Source organism: Trachurus japonicus, chromosome 13 (assembly GCF_045865225.1).
Source record: "Trachurus japonicus isolate A0001 chromosome 13, Traja_1.0".
Lineage (NCBI taxonomy): Eukaryota > Metazoa > Chordata > Actinopteri > Carangiformes > Carangidae > Trachurus > Trachurus japonicus.
Window position 1 is genome coordinate 41,299,127 of NC_140919.1, and position 17,429 is coordinate 41,316,555.

At 41.0% G+C, this 17,429-nt stretch overlaps 1 protein-coding gene across 1 annotated transcript; it reads left to right on the forward strand.

Moving 5' to 3' along the window:
* Nucleotides 1–487: 487 nt before the first annotated feature.
* On the forward strand, nt 488–16,886 carry gpr171 (G protein-coupled receptor 171). The gene is made up of 6 exons (XM_085796721.1): nt 488–626; nt 9,369–9,481; nt 9,575–9,770; nt 12,358–12,570; nt 14,082–14,210; nt 16,329–16,886. Exons 3-6 carry the CDS (start codon nt 9,603–9,605, stop codon nt 16,884–16,886), a joined length of 1,068 nt encoding a protein of 355 aa, XP_085652847.1. The 5' UTR covers nt 488–626; nt 9,369–9,481; nt 9,575–9,602.
* Nucleotides 16,887–17,429: the final 543 nt, after the last annotated feature.

Here is a 17,429-nt window from a genome sequence, read left to right on the forward strand (position 1 = left end):
AGTAAATGAGAAAGATGAGAAAAAAAAAAAACAGGAATAAAATGTCAAAGCAGTACAGACAGCTGCTGAGTCACATCTGAATTTCCACTGAAGGTCAATCTGTCATCAAACACCAGTTCTTGAGTATTTGTTGGTTCTTGTTTTCAGGAGCCAGTGATAGTAATGGAGTAGGCTGCATTACTCACCATGCTACACAACACCATTTAAAGAGGCATTAGAGTGTGTGTAAGTGTTAAAGTCTGTGTTATCTACCCTCCCACTCTTTATCATGATCACTCACTCACACACCCACACAGGTAACTGATATTCAAGTGACATTCACATCTATGGACGAGTGATAAACCAGACACTTTCCTCATCGCTGAAACCAACCTGACGTATGAGTCAGTTGCTGAAAAGCTCTGCATACGTTTGTATATGTTTGCACATGCGTGTGTGTGTGTGTGTGTGTGTGCGTTAGGGAAGTGTGGTCTGTGGTCTGATAACAGGAAAACACCTTTGTGTAGCTTCCGCAGCTCTGAGCACATGAGCTCACTGACAAACAGTTGGAGCATCTGAGCAGAACCTGGAGAAGCAGCAGCCGGTCGGAGAGAGAGCACAGGACCCGGGAGAGGACGGCACAGGAGGTAAGAGCTGCTTCAGGTTCATCTTCAGCTGTCCACACTGATCATCTCACCACGCTGAGCTCCCGACTCCATCATCCTCCGCCTGCTCTGGTTCAGCTCAGTGTGTTCCTCTTTAAAAGACTTAAGGCAAGGCAAGGCAAGGCATCTTTATTTATATAGTATAGCGCATTTCATACCAAGGCAACTCAATGTGCTTTACATGAAGACAAAACATTAAAAAAAAAAGAAGAAGCATAAGACAGAATAGAAACAAACAAAACACTAAAAACAGAGTTAAAAGCAAGAGCAAATAAAAGAAAATAGATAAAGTTTTAAGTTCTCAGCTATAAGCGCGTGAAAAGAGAAATGTTTTTAACCTGGATTTAAAAGTGCTGACAGTTGGGGCTGATCTCAGTTCTGCTGGTAGTTTGTACAGTACTTAAGTAAATAACAGTCTGGTTGAAGTATTGTGGAAGATCTTTGGTCTTTTGGGCAGGAAGATTCAAATTTAATGTGTGTTTCCTGGTTGGGTGACCTTATTATACCAAACAGCAGGCTTGGGGAGGAGGCTAACAGATTCCATGTAACGGTGTTCTGTAATTAGGATACGACTAATTGTATTCCGTTACAGTACAGAAAAAAACGATAATCGGATTAGCCACTGGTATATTTGATAAAAACGGGGGTAGTAGAGCAGACAGATGCACAGTGCACACTTTACAACACAAAACCACAACAAACCAACACGTGAAACGACCTCCATCAGTGTGTAGCCCGATCTCCGTTGGTCTCCGTTGTGGTTCAGCTCCGACTGTCGGATCAAAACCACGGAGCAGAACCAGCTAACGTGATAACAGCTGTGTATAAAGTGAGAATAAAATGTAAACAACAGATCACTTTGTCTTTCTGAGCTCGATGTGCTCGTCAACGTTCATTTTTTTCACTTTCTGTTTTTGTTCTTGTGGGATGGATGTTTTCTCAAAAAAAAAATGTCGCGCTTTTCCACCTCCACTATTATTTTTCTTCCTCGTCGTGTTGGCTTCAGGACCCTCCGACTGACCGGTGACTGCTGGCTTGTGTCGGCGGCTGTGACTAATGTTGACAAAATGATGATTTAACACTCAGGAGTTTATCCTTTGTGTTATATTTTCAAATTTACCAGATTGCTGGGTGTGTTTGACTTCCTGTTTGGAGTGATCTAATCTACGCTGACTGATGTGTGCTGGCATGTTTGGTATTGAAGTAATCCAGTACATTACTTTAAATTTGTGATACTTAGAAAAGTTACTGATCAGATTTTTCAACAGGTAACTTGTAACTGTACTGGATTACATTTTTAAAGTAACCCTCCCAACCCTGCCAAACACACACACACACACACTTTGACTGTTAAGGGAGTGTAGCAGCAGCAGTTGGGGTCTAGCCACTTTCAGAGTAGCAGCTCTCAGTCCATAGTGTAGTTTGTGATTCTGGACCATTTTCACCAGTTTCCCTAACGTCGTCTGGTTTCGTTTGCCTTTAGAAACCTCACCCACCTACAGATGACTCATCGGTTTCTTTCTCTTTTCTGTGATGCCAGTCAAGAGGTGAACAATGGTCATTTCACTCACGATAGAAAAACTATCATTTGTACTTTTACAGAAGTTTTCACAGAGGCATGGAATAATGATCTCAGTCTCACAATGGATGAAACAACATGGGCAGAAATCTGGCTTTTTTAGATTTCTATGAAACATAGGACAAATCAAAGTTTGACAGACATGTGGAGGTGGGGAGAAACCGGTACTGTGTCTGGTTATATGTTCATAAAATTATTGACAAACTCAATTTGATTTCCGATGTCTACCTTGACTACGGTTGCCAACTTCTTGAAGTAGAAATAAGGGACACAGGGCACTGGCCATGGGGTGGGAGAGTAAGGGGTTTAATATATAACATAATTTTAATAATTATTATTTCATTAGCTCTACATGAAATAGTTAAGATTGTTTGTACTACATCACTGTTTGAATGAGTCTTAAATATGATGAACTTTAACTTTTATCATAGCTTACAAATAATAATATTTATGAGTGGGGAGTAGGCCGAGTGAACTGATGCCTCATTCGTCAATGAGAACCGGCTGCTGATTACGTGGTAATGTCTAGAAATAGCCTAGAAAAAAACGGTCGATTTCATAGTAATGTCAAGAAATAGCCCAGACATAACGATCAATTGCAAGGACTCGTAGTGAAAAATTCTGGTCTTTCCCAAGAAATGAAAAGCATGAAAAGCATGTGTAATCTTTGCCTTTATGAAAAACATGACATTACTATGAAATTGACAGTCATTTCTAGGCTATTTCTTAACATTATCACGTAAATAGCGGCCTGTAAATTAATAATAAAATTTTATCTTCAAAAACACAGGACAAAATACATTCCTTATCTGTTCAATAAGGGACACGTCTTTTAGTTTCCAAATATGGGACAATTTTGTATTTTAAGGGACGGTTGGCAACCCTAACCTTGACTCTGGACCTCAGGTTCTGCTCCTGGGCTTAGCCAGCCCCCACATCAAAGGTTCTCATCGAAGTAGTCTGTTCAATATTCTTACATTTGCTGCCCGGAAAAACATACTGCCTAAATGGATTGATACTCCTACAATTGACCTATGGCTAAGCCCCCACCCTCACACTGCGTATAGGCATTCCCATTTGGACATTCTGCCTGGATGTCCAGTGAAATGAATTAGAAAAAGTTAGTTTTGCTTGGTTTTATGAGCTTTTCTCACTCAGACACGAGGTATCCTGAGAGGCTGGACCAATGGGAGCCAGCAGGCGATGTTACTGAAGCTCAGCCTGCCAGCTATCATGATGGGTAGCTGCTAACAGCACAGACACTTATCAGTAAACCCAGAGATAACTACATGAGTAGTAGTACATGAAATAACATCATCTGAAGGCAGAAACATGACATTTTTCATGTGAATAGATATTGGCATTGATGACAGCGGTTCAAGGGTGTGCAGTGTTTCCCACAGGATTTTAAAAGACCATGGCGGCGGGGAATGAAATGGGAAACACTGGTGTGTGTGACTCTGGTGTTAGCTCTGGCTAACGTTAGGTTGAGAAGCTAAAGTGAAGATAAAAGTTTTTTGGGGAATCCCAAAAGTTTTGAAAATACACTCCTCCCGCCCATGAACATGTATGGATTCAGAGCAGACCTTGGTGTGGTGGCCCGGGGTGTTTATTGCAGCAGCAGCTCAGACGACCGGTCCAGCCCCGTTGTTGTCTCAGCTTTCAGCAGGACACTCTGCCGCCGTGACATTTTGCCAGAATAAGACAACAAGGTCAGACATCAAGACTAGACAACAGCTAATTCATATGCGCACTCACCACCAACAGGGCAGGGTTGTTGAATCTGAAATGACCGACGGAGACATGCAGTTTATCATGGTTGCACTAGGGCCTGTACATTTTTGCTTCTAACTGAAACTTTTCATCGACTTTCTCCACAATAAAATGATTAATATCCCTTGCTCATTTTGGTAACTTCTGATGACATCTGATCTTTATCTCGCCAAAAATGATCAATGGTCTACTGCGAAATGTCTGGTACTGTGACAACTGCTTTTGTGCCTGTCACAGCATGTTGATTTGTTTGTCCAGTGAGTGGAGGGGAGGGCGTGGCTTAGCCATAGGTCATTGATAGGACGGCATAAGCTGATATTTGAGTTAATACAAGTGGAATATCCAAATGTAAAACGGCAGTTCTCTTGAAGACATCTTTAAACAAGCTGGTAAAAGACTCAGTAGAGACTAGGAAAAGATTGATTGCAGCACTGACATTTGGCAAAATTTCATCTTTGGGTTATAAGGTTAGAGCTCTACGTACTTGGTGATCGATTATCAGTTATTTACCAAGTCATTTTGTTTTATGAAATTTGGTACATTAATGTAAAAAAAAAAGAAGGATATATCCTTTATTCATGTATTTCTTTGTAATGGAATGAGCATATAAATTGTGGGCTATGTATGTCTTTTATCAGGGATTTCAGTAAGAGTGTAATTTCTGTGGCCACTGTTTGTAGTGGTTTCATTTTGTATGTTTATGAAAAATCACAAATTAGGTGCGAAATATAAATCAATAAATCTATATACTACATTATAAACATTGTCTATTTGACCAGTTTTATTTAATTTAAATGACATTTTGTTCCTGAATCCACCCGACTGCTGGGATTAGAATAAGTTTTCCCAATCCTACTAAAAAGTTTTGGACAACACAAACTGAAGGTTTGATCCAGATGAAAACCAAGATCTGATCCGCTCTCAGAATCCGTTTTTGGTTTTGATCAAGATTTGATCCAATCTATTATCCAAAATCCGATCAGATGACCTTTGAACAACTGGGCCCGAAGCACAAAACTCAAGGTCAGGGACAGACGTCTGTAGTGTGTGTGCTGCAGTGGGACTGTTTGTATGCTTGACTGGTGATGAGGTTCAGGTGGGAACACCAGGTGGAGAGGATGAGGCTGATGATGTGGCAGGAGGAGCAGGCTGCACAACTCTGGCACTGTGTTGTAACTGGGAAAACACCTTAAGGATGTAATATATCTAACAGACAGTAAAGATGACATATTGGTGGGTGTCTTCAGAAACTACAATACTCATGAGCTTCAGAGGAGAAGAAGTTAAAGAGGAACTATGCAGGATATTTATCTTATGTTTCATTTTTACCGTCATTAAACAGCTTCAGACTAACTGTGATGTTAGATAAATGACTTGTGACTTGTTACAGGGAGAGTGGAGGCTCACTTCCACATTGTGGCTGAAAACCAAACCAGCATGATCAGAGCTTCCAACCATAATCTCTTGTTTATGACAGATACTACGACACAAAGACACACAAATGCACACCACCGGGAGGAGGCTTAGCAAAACAGTGGAGAAGTGACCAGACTTATGTGCTAAATGATGCATAAATGACGATCAACGTTATGTCTCAAATGAATTATTTCACTTGTAAGCTGAGTAATAAGTGAGGGATAATGGAGAGTTAGTTGGTTGTTATGGAGAAATATACAGTATATATAATATTGTGCGTGCAAAAATGTGGACAAATAAAGTTTTACATGACGCTGCAGATATCTCTGCTACTGTCTGTGATAGAATTCAGTTGACCAGAGCTGTTCAGAGACATTGAGGACTTTCATTAAAATTTGGGTCTAAGGAAGGACCAAGGAAATGGTCTTTGATTTCAGAAGGCCCAGACCAGTCCCTGTCTCCATACAAGGAACAGATGTGGAGACCGTGTCCACGTACAAGTACCTGGGTGTGATGATGGATAACAAAAAGGGATCAATAAAGTCTTGATCTTAATCTCATTTTTAAAATTTCTAATGGAGCAGAAAATAAAACTATAACATTGTAACTGTAAGGTCGTTAACATTGTAACTGTAAGGTCGTTCCCACACCTGACCAGGAGGACTCAGTTCCACTGGGGGCTGAGAGAGGTTTTTTTAATGACTTGTTTCAGTTCTGCTTTCACATTGGAATTTCTGAAACACGCCAAACTTTCCAGTGAGTGGACATACAGTATGTAGAGTGGGGGACAACCAGGAGGTTCTGGTCCTGTGAGGCCTGCTGGTGTTGCTGGCTAGGGATGGAAAAGATCGGAAAGTAACCAGGTGCCTGATGACGAGAATCTTGAAATGAATCCTGAACCTAATAGGCAGTGTAAAAAAATACAGAATGGGTGATGTGAGTCATCCTGCTCGATGATGAGTAGAGTAAATACATCCTCAGTTTGTCAGGATACCAAATTAAAGGAATGTTAAAGGGATAGTTCACTCAAAATGATCTACTCACCCTCATGTGGACTAAGGGCTGGGAGAGGTTTCAGAGTCCTCCGTGGCTTCTCTCAGTTGCAGCGGGGCTCCGTGCAGCAGTGCATGTCCATATGACGGTAGCAAATGGATACCGCTTTTCTTTGTAACAAAAAGACACACCAAAAAACATCCAAATGCCTCCATGCTGCTTGTATGTAATGTCCCTCTTGTATTCAAGCCCCGAAATGCTAAATCTTGCGAGATTTGGACGGACCAGGAAGAGGAGCTTCCGCTACAAAACAAGCTTGAAATATAGACTTTTTTCATTTTTTTCGGAACAATTTCGCATTTCGGGGCTTCAATACAAGATGGACATTACATACGAGCAGCATGGAGGTATCTGGATGTTTTTTGGTGTGTCTTTTTGTTACGAAGACAGTTGGTATCCATTTGCAACCGTTATATGGACTTGCACTGCTACGCCGAGACCCCCTGTAACTCAGAGAAGCCACGGAGGACTCTGAAACTTCTCCCAGCCCTTAGTCCACATGAGGGGGAGGAGATAATGATAATTTCAATTTTGGGTGAACTATTCTTTTAACAGTGTGGAGGACTGAGCAGGTAGACAGACAGACAGACGCTTCTGCAGAGACGCAACATGTCACCAACAAGCCTCCAACCTCAGGCTGTGTTCTGGTGGCCTACTTTAACACCTGCAGCTCATTTTAGCTCACTCAGCAAGCGTGTGTTAAAGAACACCGGCGCTGAACATGAAAATATCAACAGTGTCATTTTAAAACTAGCACAGCAGGCGCTTGTTGTTTAGTTTTGTTGCGGGTGTAAAACAGGACTCAGACTAAAAGCAGAGTGTTACTCTGAGCTGTGGTCAATCTGACCGCCATGCACACGCTGATGATATGAACTGTATACTTCTTTTTTATCCTCTGTCTCTCTGTCTCTGTCTCTCTGTGTTGAATAACAGTCTGAAAGTTCTGTGAAAAGATGAGATAAACTTTATTATTGCCTCCAAGAGGGGAGATTTGTCCTGGGCAGTCATAGGTGCAGTTTGCTACAATACAATAAATTACATTACAATAAATTAAGAAAAAAATCTGAATCAGAAACAATGGCAGTGTTGGTGGTCTTTCAAATGATTTAGCTGTTTTTGCAGTTTTTCCCGCCTTGTGCAATAATCACGGACCAGAGAAGAGAAAAAAAGTCAGATAAAAGCTCATCTAAAGGCAATAAAGTAAAAAAAAACAGTGATGAAGAGAAACAAAGGCAACAGATAAAATGAATGAAAAGCATGAGGTAAAATAAAACATCAAAATCTCATTATGTAGCACAATTTTGAAGTGAATGCACACTACCTCAATGGTACTGTCGTCTATCATTTGCAGTTAATCTGCAAATCTGCACTTATTGTAGTTCCACCCCATGTTTTTAAGATATGAGGATAAGTGGATGAATGCTCTTATTATTTTATAGGTTTAGTACATCAAATGAAGGGCTCAGATCTCAGACCACAGACAGATACAGAGACAGACAACAGGTTGTTGTATTATTGCATGAAACTGCAGATACCAGCTCTTAACAGTTTACTTTGCTGAGTGTAGTCGTAACTTCTCACTTCTTGTTTTGTCATCTTCTGACTTGTTATCTAAAATCTGTTTTCTGAAAAGCCCGGAGGTTTATATTGGTTCATCTGTACAGCTCGCTGTGTGACTCACCCTCGCTGTGTCATCTGATCTGTCTGCCACCTTAAAAATATCAATGCGGAGGAAATGGTCCTCACACTTGGGCTCCCTTTTGTCGTTCTTGTTGAAACATCTAAATCCTCTGACTGTGACTCTCGGCTGTGAGAATCCTGTTTGTGCTGAATAGAAGCAGTGCTGTTCAACGCAAATGAATACACAGAGCTTCCTTGTGGTTTCCTGCTGCAGGCAGTTGTGCAGGCAACTCACCACAGCATTTGTTAGCTTCACATCCTGCTCAGCAGCACCTCAGCACACCTGGCTGTCGGTCTGCCACCTCCTGAAAAATCAGTTCAGTCCTCAACAAGCAGGCATGACGATGATGATGATGATGAATGACTTTATTTCGAACACGTCTAAAAGAAAATAATTAAACAAAATAATAAAAGTATCATCAAATCATAGTATGCACACAAGTATGAAATAGGAGTAGGAAGAAGTATACACTTTCCTACCTCTTTTCACGTTTTATATATTTTAATATTATTGCTAATAATATAGTATATCCATATAAATATGTTATACATTACATAAACGTCCATACAACATATATACATATGGCATAAACATCTATTTAAATATATATTAATTAATATCATTTTTCCAGCCCCTCAAAGTTCAGGAAAAACACAGTTTTTATTTGGACCGAACCAACTCACGTATCCCTCCGCCCAGGGTTAGCGCCCGCCGATCAGCAGTTGGTTAGGTCCAAATAAAAACTGTGTTTTTCCTGCACTTTGAGGGGCTGGAAAAAATTATATTATAGTGAACAATGGAACTGTGTATTTTTTTCAGGTAAAACTTCTTTTAAGCCGTGAAAATAGGCCGTTTCTTTGGGTCTGTTCACAACACTGTATGTTGTAAATCTCTGGGCAGGGCTATTATGGGCTGGCGTTGCTAACGGGAGGAGTGCAGAGAGAGGAAAAACTCCCAGGAAACCCCTTAGGGGAAAAATTTGGAGAAACCTCAGGGTGAGCAACACAGTAGGGATCCCTCACGTGCAAAATGTAGTTTATTTCGAAGAGGAAAATGAGTGAGTCCCTCCTCTGCAAAAACAAAACAAAAGATCATTTTTTCCTTAAATTAAAAAAAAAATGTTGCACATGTTGGCAAAAGAGTTCTTTAGAAATGAGTGAGTGGCTGTATTCCTGCACGCACTAATAAGAGCTGTTATTCTTTCATCTTTACCCTACTACAGATCTTGGCTCTTCCTGTTTCTGATCGTGCAGCGTACTGAAACACTGAAAACCAGACCCCCAGACCACAGGCAGAGCAGCTGCTCAACACAAACTTCCTCAAACTACGTCGACAGTAAGAGGGTTTCTTCTTCCCACATCGCTTTAAATATTCAAACTAATTGAACAGTAAAACTAACACATGTCTTCTATACTTTGTGTTTTTCAGTACCAGGTGAGCAGTTCAGGCCCTTAAGATGCCGCCGTCCTCCAACGTCAGTGCTGGGGGAGCTGAGACGGGGGAGCAGTGTATCGTCAACGACCAGATGGGCCCCTTCACTGTCCTCTACATCCTCCTCCTCATCATCAGTCTGCCGGGGAACCTGCTGTCGGTGTGGGCCTTCATCCGCAGCCCCAGAGCGAAGGTAACTCCTCTGTTCATAGAGCTCATCATCCTTTCCTAGATCTTTAACTAGCATTTATTATGCACTTTTGTTGCACATCTTTAATATAATCTACTTGCACTTTAAATAAATGCAACACTTTTTTCACTCAAGCTCATCTTAAGCTAGATTCAGAGTGAGACACCATTAGGTTACAATAGTGAGCTTTTTCCACTATGGTCTAATTATCTGATATACTAAATTTTAGGTTTTCATTAAATGTAAACCATAATCATTACAATTAAAAGAAATTAAGAAATTAAACATTTTAGTCTGTGTGTAATGAATCTATATAGTATATGAGTTCCACTGTTTGAATTGAACGACTGACATAAATGAGCTTTTCCATGATATTCTGGTTTATTGAGATGCAGCTGTAAGTGAACACGTTGTCTTCAGAGTTGATGTGTTAGAAGCAGGAAAAATGAATGTAGGTTTACAAGTTGACTGAACTGATGAGGTATCAATATAACACCATTTAGGAAAGGCAAGACAAGGCAATTATATTTGTATAGCCCATTTTTACAAACAGTTTGTCTCAAAGGGCTTTACATGGCATCACAACAACATCCTCTGCCCTTAGACCCTCACATCCACTGAGGAAAAACTTAATAGAAAACCCTTTTAACAGGGAATAATCTGAGAAACCTCAGGGTGAGCAACAGAGGAGGGATCCCTCACCCAGGACGGACAGACGTGCAATAGATGTTGATGTATATGTTGATATAAGAAGAACTACACAGAAGGGAAGGAAGTAACATAGTTGAACATTTCCTGCTGTAGATGTCACATGACCCGACTGTAGATTTGAAGGTAAATATTAGTATAAGGACCGAATGAGATGACTAAGTCTGAACTAATCCATCTGAAGAGATGATTTTCTGATGAAAGAGATGAGAGTATTTGCATAAATTTAGTTTGATGAAGTGACAATATTACGTGGCATATCCTCCTGAGACATAGCGATACATTTGTGTAGTGCACATCATGTTTTAACTCTCAACAACCACATTTTATGGGAAATGTGAGTATGATATTGCCAATTTTAAACATTTTGAATCTTTTTTTTTTTTTTTAAACTTTTTTTGTTTGTTTGTTTATTTTCAGTAAACATCTCAGCAACATTTAAGTGATTTTCCAGAGCAGGATTGATAACATTTCATATGAAAAATAGTCAATTTTATGAAAGAGCTGTGGTCCCATGATGTTATTCTTGACTCTAAATAATAATTAATCAATGAAAACTGTTCATGGATGGACATCAAGCCTTTTGTTATGGTATCAAGCATGGGAGCAGAAGATGCGAATTGTTTCTCTGTGTCTCTAAAAAGCCTGAATGCTCTGTGAAATACCATCTCAGGACAAATGTCTAATGATGACATCACAAAAGTAAATAGTGTAGTTGATAAAAAAATAAGAACGAAATCTCTTAATTGACATTAGTTTTCTTGTGTTACTGTACTTTACTGGATAATTCTAGTCTTTCCATAAGCGTCAATACATTGCCAATTGAGAACAACATAGCCATGTTGTTCACTACAGTGAACATGTTTTCATATTTTTTCTTTGCAATTTGTTCTTCACCACCCCAACACTTACTTAATGTAAGAAAAAATCAAAACCTGAGAATTTTTTTTCCCTGGTAGTCCAGGCAAAATAGCGTTTTCCGACAGACTAATTATAACAGAATGTTTTTCACCATACATCATTTCTATGAGGTGTCAAGAACAACATACTAAAAGTCCTAAGAAATCCTAGTTGGGGAAATATGTTTAATTCTCATTGATTTACTGTATATAAGTCTATGGTGCTGACAACAACACACCCCAATGGGGCTATTTTTTTTCCTTTACTGCTATCACAATGAAACTTTACACAATGAAAGTATCCATGAAATGTAACATTTTTTGTATTACAAGTTTCTTTTAAAATGAATTTGAATATGCAAATGAGCCTTACACTAATCAAATATGCCCAAAATACACCCGAATAGGCTTATTTTTTTTCCTTTACTCCTCCTCCTCATTGGCAAATTAAAATTCAATTTTCCAAGAAACTTGTAATACAAAAAATGTTACCTTTCATGTCTACTTTCATTGTGTAAAGTTTCATTGTGGTAGGAGTGTTCTCTCTCAGAAAAAAAATAGCCCCATTGGGGTGTATTGTTGTCGGCACCATAGACTTTATGCAGTAAATAATGATGAGAATTAAACATATTTCCCCAACTAGGATTTCTTAGGACTTTTAGTATGTTGTTCTGGACACCTCATAGAAATGATGTATGGTGAAAAACCTTCTGTTACAATTAGTTCTATTTTTGTGTCCAAAATGAGCTAGATTGCCTGGACTATGGTCTCAGGAGGATATTATATCAGGAGGAAAATTGAGAAGTAATGTGAGATGCAATTGATAATTCCCCAAAATATGAAGAGAAATGGTTTGATGTGGTGAGCTGATATGATTTCACGTGAGTTGGAGTGAGTTCAGACGCTCCAAATGAGATGATGTTATAAAGTGAGTGTCTTGTGTCAGATGAAGGGAGATTAACGTGAGCCCTGTGACTGTGCAGCAGCAGCAGAGCACCAGCGTCTACCTGATCAACCTGCTGGTGGCCGACCTGCTGCTGCTGCTCGCTCTGCCCTTTAAGATCGTGAAGGACGTGGGCGCGGCGCCGTGGAGCCTCATGGTGTTTCACTGCCAGGCCAGCGCCGTCACCATCTACATCAGCCTGTACGCCTCCATCGCCTTCCTGGCCCTCATCATCACCGACCGCTACCTGCAGGTACAGCTAGGTACCACTCAGCAGCAACACTGGTCCATTCATTTTTCACACTGACTGCCTCACCTGGTTTTTAAAGGGATAGTTCAACATTTTAGCAAATTGGCCCATTGCCATAATCGCTATAGTCAGAGCAGTAGGTTCGTTACCTTTAATTGTCGGTGTAAGCTGTTTTTAGAACGGCAGAGCGGAGCGGCGAGCTGCTCAGAGATACGCTATGGAGGCTAATGGGATTTCTTGGTTTCCCTCATCAAATACACAATCCAACAACTCAAAAACGCTGTCGTGGACAAATTGTGAGCTGCACATTCACCACGCTATGAGATAATAACGGAACGTTACTACACAGAGTTGTTTTAGAGGGAAATTCATGCAAAACCGCTGATGCGCGTTGCGTTCAGGGACAGTTTTTCAGCAAGCAGACTCTGCATTTACCCTGTATTTACCCCGAAAACGGCTCTGTTTCGTAACGTTCCATTATTATCTCATAGCGTGGTGAATGTGCAGCTCACAACTTGTCCATGACAGCGTTTTTGAGTTGTTGGGTTGTGTATTTGATGAGGGAAACCAAGAAATCCCATGAGCCTCCGTAGCGTAGCTCTGAGCAGCTCACGGCTCTGCTCCGCCGTTCTAAAAATAGCATGCACCGACAAATAAAGTTAACGAACCTACTGCTATGACTATAGGGGTTATGGCAATGGGCCAATTTGCCAAAATGTTGAACTATCCCCTCAAGTTACGGTCCTTCCACTTCCAACTTACAGGATGTTATACGATCTATACTGACTCTTCAGCTCAAAGTCACAACTGGAGGTAGCACATTAACCCTTGTGCTCCCTTCGTTTGTAAAAACACCGCCAGTCATTGAGATTGTTTGACTGACTTTAAGCATATTGTAGCAAGATTATCACTAAATTCTGTCTCACCTTGTGAACTTCACTCCAACTTATTAAAATATATTACATTTTTTTTGTACTTTTTTGGAATATATGATGTCATAGACTTCATTTGTATGGATCTGATGATTGTGCTAGAAAACACAATATTGTCACCTTGTATCCCATGTCCTATAGTGCTGGCTTGTGGTGGGCGGGGCATATATACATGCAAATCCCAGCAGTGTTGCAAAATTTAAGAAAACACCCATATGCAATTCAAGTATAATCATCAATTTCATTTGAAAAAGGCAATAGTTGTATACGAAATATGACTTTTTCAGGCAATTAAATAGAAATGAAATTTTCATAGCGCTCTCTAGTGGCCTTATAGCCCTGAAGGCCACACAAGGGTTAAGGATTCCTGAAACTTAGAGCAGCCCAGGAAACCGTGATATTTAATTGCTAACTAATTTGGAACATCTGCACAACTGAATGCAATCCAATCCAACAGGCCTGCAATAAAGCAAACCCTTCTGAGAGGGGTTGACTCAACATCACCGATGTCCAGACTCATTAGGAACCCTGTTCAAGACCAGGTGTAACTGTGAGCTGACGTGTCTGTCTCTCCTCCTGCAGGACTGCCACACCATGAGCTCTCTGCGGCTGCAGGAGGTGGGCTTTGCCCGGCTGCTGTCTCTGGTCATCTGGCTTCTCCTGCTGCTCATCATGGTGCCCAACATGCTTCTGCCCATACAGGAGGTCAAGGTACGGTAACTCTTGCAACTATGAGTGGCTGCTTCAGCTGCATTCTGTTCTACATTCGTCACCATTAGTCCAGTCATTTCATGAAAAAAGGTTGCACAAACTGCAACAGAAGCAAACTCAACTGATTTTGTATCCTCAACATGTCCTGAGTGAGGGAAAAAAATCCCCGAAGAATCAAATCAGGGGAAAGTTTCGAAAAACACCCAAATATAGCCCATTCATACGCCTATTAATTATTTTTCTCATGTGAATAGGGTCAATTTTTTAACCTTTAGATATCTCCATGAAAATTACTGAGTTGATTACTTACATTAAGACAAACAAAAAATGTATTACAAGTTTTTTGAAATTCTTTGTTAACATGAGCAAATTTGCATACATTTGCATAAATTCCACCGTTTTGACAGCACATGTATATATAAAGGTGCTGTGGTGGTACCAGCATGAAAATTGGACTGAGTCGACTCCATCGGTCAACCGACAAGAAACCACTTTAAATTTCAAGATGACTGCAATTTTTCAAGAGATAGCCACATCCTTAGTCGAGCAGTATGTATGCAAATTAGCCATACGTAATTGGATTATGCACTGTTTGCTCATACCTGCTCTACTAAGGATGTGGCTATCTCTTGAAAAATTGCAGTCATCTTGAAATTTAAAGTGGTTTCTTGTCTGTTGACCGATGGAGTCAACTCATTCCAGTTTTCATGCCGGTACCACCACAGCACCTTTATATATATACATGTGCCATCAAAACGGTGGAATTTATGCAAATTAGGGCTGTCAGAGTTAACGCGTTAATCGCGATTAGATTAATTAAAAAAATTAACGCGATTAAATTTTTTAATCGCGGTTAATCGCGGCCCATTTTGTCCTCTGTCTGCTGGACTGGAGGACTGGAGTGTGGGACCTCCAGTCCAGTAGGTGGCGGTAAGCCACCTTCAAGTTGGTTGCTACACAAATATACACAGTCTAACATATATCCACAGCTCCATCCATTGATTTTTTGACCTTTGTTGTCAACAAATGCACATGGCCATGTATTGATTTTTTTGATAGCGTCGGTTGTCAACAAATGCACGTGGCGATGTATTGATTTTTTGACGGCTTCTGTTGTCAACAAATGCACATGGCCAGGCAGAGGCGTAGCAAAGTAAAGGGCAATTTCCACTGGATGCAATTCGTTTCAATTCTGTGTGAGTTTCATGCATCATGTGTTATGATTAGGTACTAGGCCTGCTAGGTCTGGTCTAAAAGTTGTTTGTCTAGAGATTATAACACTTTGGAGGGTTGAAAGTCCAAAGCGCCATATATAATATTTTTAATAGAGATTAATCGCGAGTTAACTATGGAAAAAATGCGATTAATCGCGATTAAAAAAATTAATCGTTTGACAGCCCTAATGCAAATGTATGCAAATTTGCTCATGTTAACAAATAATTTCAAAAAACTTGTAATACATTTTTTGTTTGTCGTAAAGCAGAAGTAAGCGATCCGGTCGTTTTGGCTAATGCTGCGTTCCAGGCAGGCTTTTGAAACCGTAAGTTACAGCTTCGCCCTCGTCATGGATCTATTGGTCCTCGTCCCTACGTCACCACATTCACGTGCATCCCTTGGCTGCACACACAGAGAGGACTGCCCCTTTATGCCGTTCTCTCTCCTCATTGGATAAAGGTTGTAGGATACGAGAAAAGTTTTCTCCTGGGCTCAGAGCAGAGCAGAGTGACTGACAGACCCGTGTTTCAGACCAAACACTCTATGTAAGTGATTGCTGTCGGAAGATACAACTATTTAAGACTTAGATTAACACGAAAATACTGCTTACTTCTGCTTTAATGTAAGTAATCAACTCAGTAATTTTCATGGAGATATCTAAAGGTTAAAAATGTTACCCTATTCACGTGAGAAAAATAATTAATAGGCGTATAAATAGGCTATATTTGGGTCTTTTTCGAAACTTTCCCCTAGTGGGATTCTTCAGGGCTTCTTTTTTTCCCTCACTCAGGACATGTTGAGGATACAAAATCAGTTGAGTTGAGTGCTTCTGTTGCAGTTTGTTCAACCTTTTGACCTAAAATGACTGGACTACATTCTGTACGGCTGTGGTTGTGTTCTCAGGCGAAGCGTTACCTCAGCTGTTCGTCCCTGAAGAAGGACATCAGCCTCCACTGGCACACCCTCACCGTGTTCCTCTGCATGGCTCTGTTCCTCAACGCCTCGGCCGCCGTGCTGCTCTCCAGCGGACTGGCTCTCAAAAGACTCATGGCCAGTCGCTCCGACCCCAAACTCTGCGTGGACGCGCGGCGGGTGGCGGGCAGCGTGATGGCCGTGGCGCTGGCCTACATGCTCAGCTTCGTTCCGTACCACGCCGTCCGCACGCCGTACACGCTGGCCCAGACCCAAGTCATCACCGACTGCCGGACCAAGAGGCAGCTGTTTCTGGGGAAGGAGTCGACGCTGCTGCTGAGCGTGCTGCACCTCTGCTTCGACCCGCTGCTCTTCTTCTACCTCTACTCACCGTTCAGGCACACGGTCCAAACATGGCTGCCCTCCAGCAGGAAGAAACAGACCGCCATCGAGGCGGCGGCGGCGGAGGAGGAGCAGGAGCAGGAGCAGGCTGCAGCAGAGGAAGTGATGCAACACACAACCTCTGTGCAACACGAGCCTGAGGTCTGACCACAGACGCCAACGACTGTTTCAAATACGTGATTTTGACATATACTTGAAACAAAACAAAGTAAAACTCCTGAGACAGGCACAGTGCATGTATAGCAACAAGACTGGAGGTACATGGACACTGGAAGCCTCAAATATATCGTTGAACTCAACAAATGGAGTGAGTCCCAGACGGGCTCTGCTCCACAGCCTGAACTCCATAACTACAAAGACTTAAACCTGATAAATCTGTGTGACTTACTGTTATTTCAGTGTTTATTCATCATTACTCATCTAATTGCATTTACAGTCCTATTAAGGGGATATTTGAACATTTTGGCAAATTCGCCTATTGCCACAATCCCTTTATTTTTAGGAGTAGGTTCATTACCTTTAATTGTCGGTGCAAGCTGTTTTTAGATTGGCGGGGCAGAGACGCCAGCTGGTCAGCTAACACAACGGAGGCGCATGGTATTTCCACGGTGTTTCCCTCATCAAACTTACGACATTACGACACATGAAGCAAATACTCAGAACTACTTTCACTTTGTCACAAGTCACTCT

What these genes read in the sequence shown, in the direction of transcription:
- gpr171 (XM_085796721.1), top strand. Translation starts at nt 9,603, where the DNA reads ATGCCGCCGTCCTCCAACGTCAGTGCTGGGGGAGCTGAGACGGGGGAG. An exon ending in TCACCGACCGCTACCTGCAG is followed by an intron (nt 12,571 to 14,081) that starts GTACAGCTAGGT and finishes CTCCTCCTGCAG; the next exon opens with GACTGCCACACCATGAGCTC. An exon ending in TGCCCATACAGGAGGTCAAG is followed by an intron (nt 14,211 to 16,328) that starts GTACGGTAACTC and finishes TTGTGTTCTCAG; the next exon opens with GCGAAGCGTTACCTCAGCTG.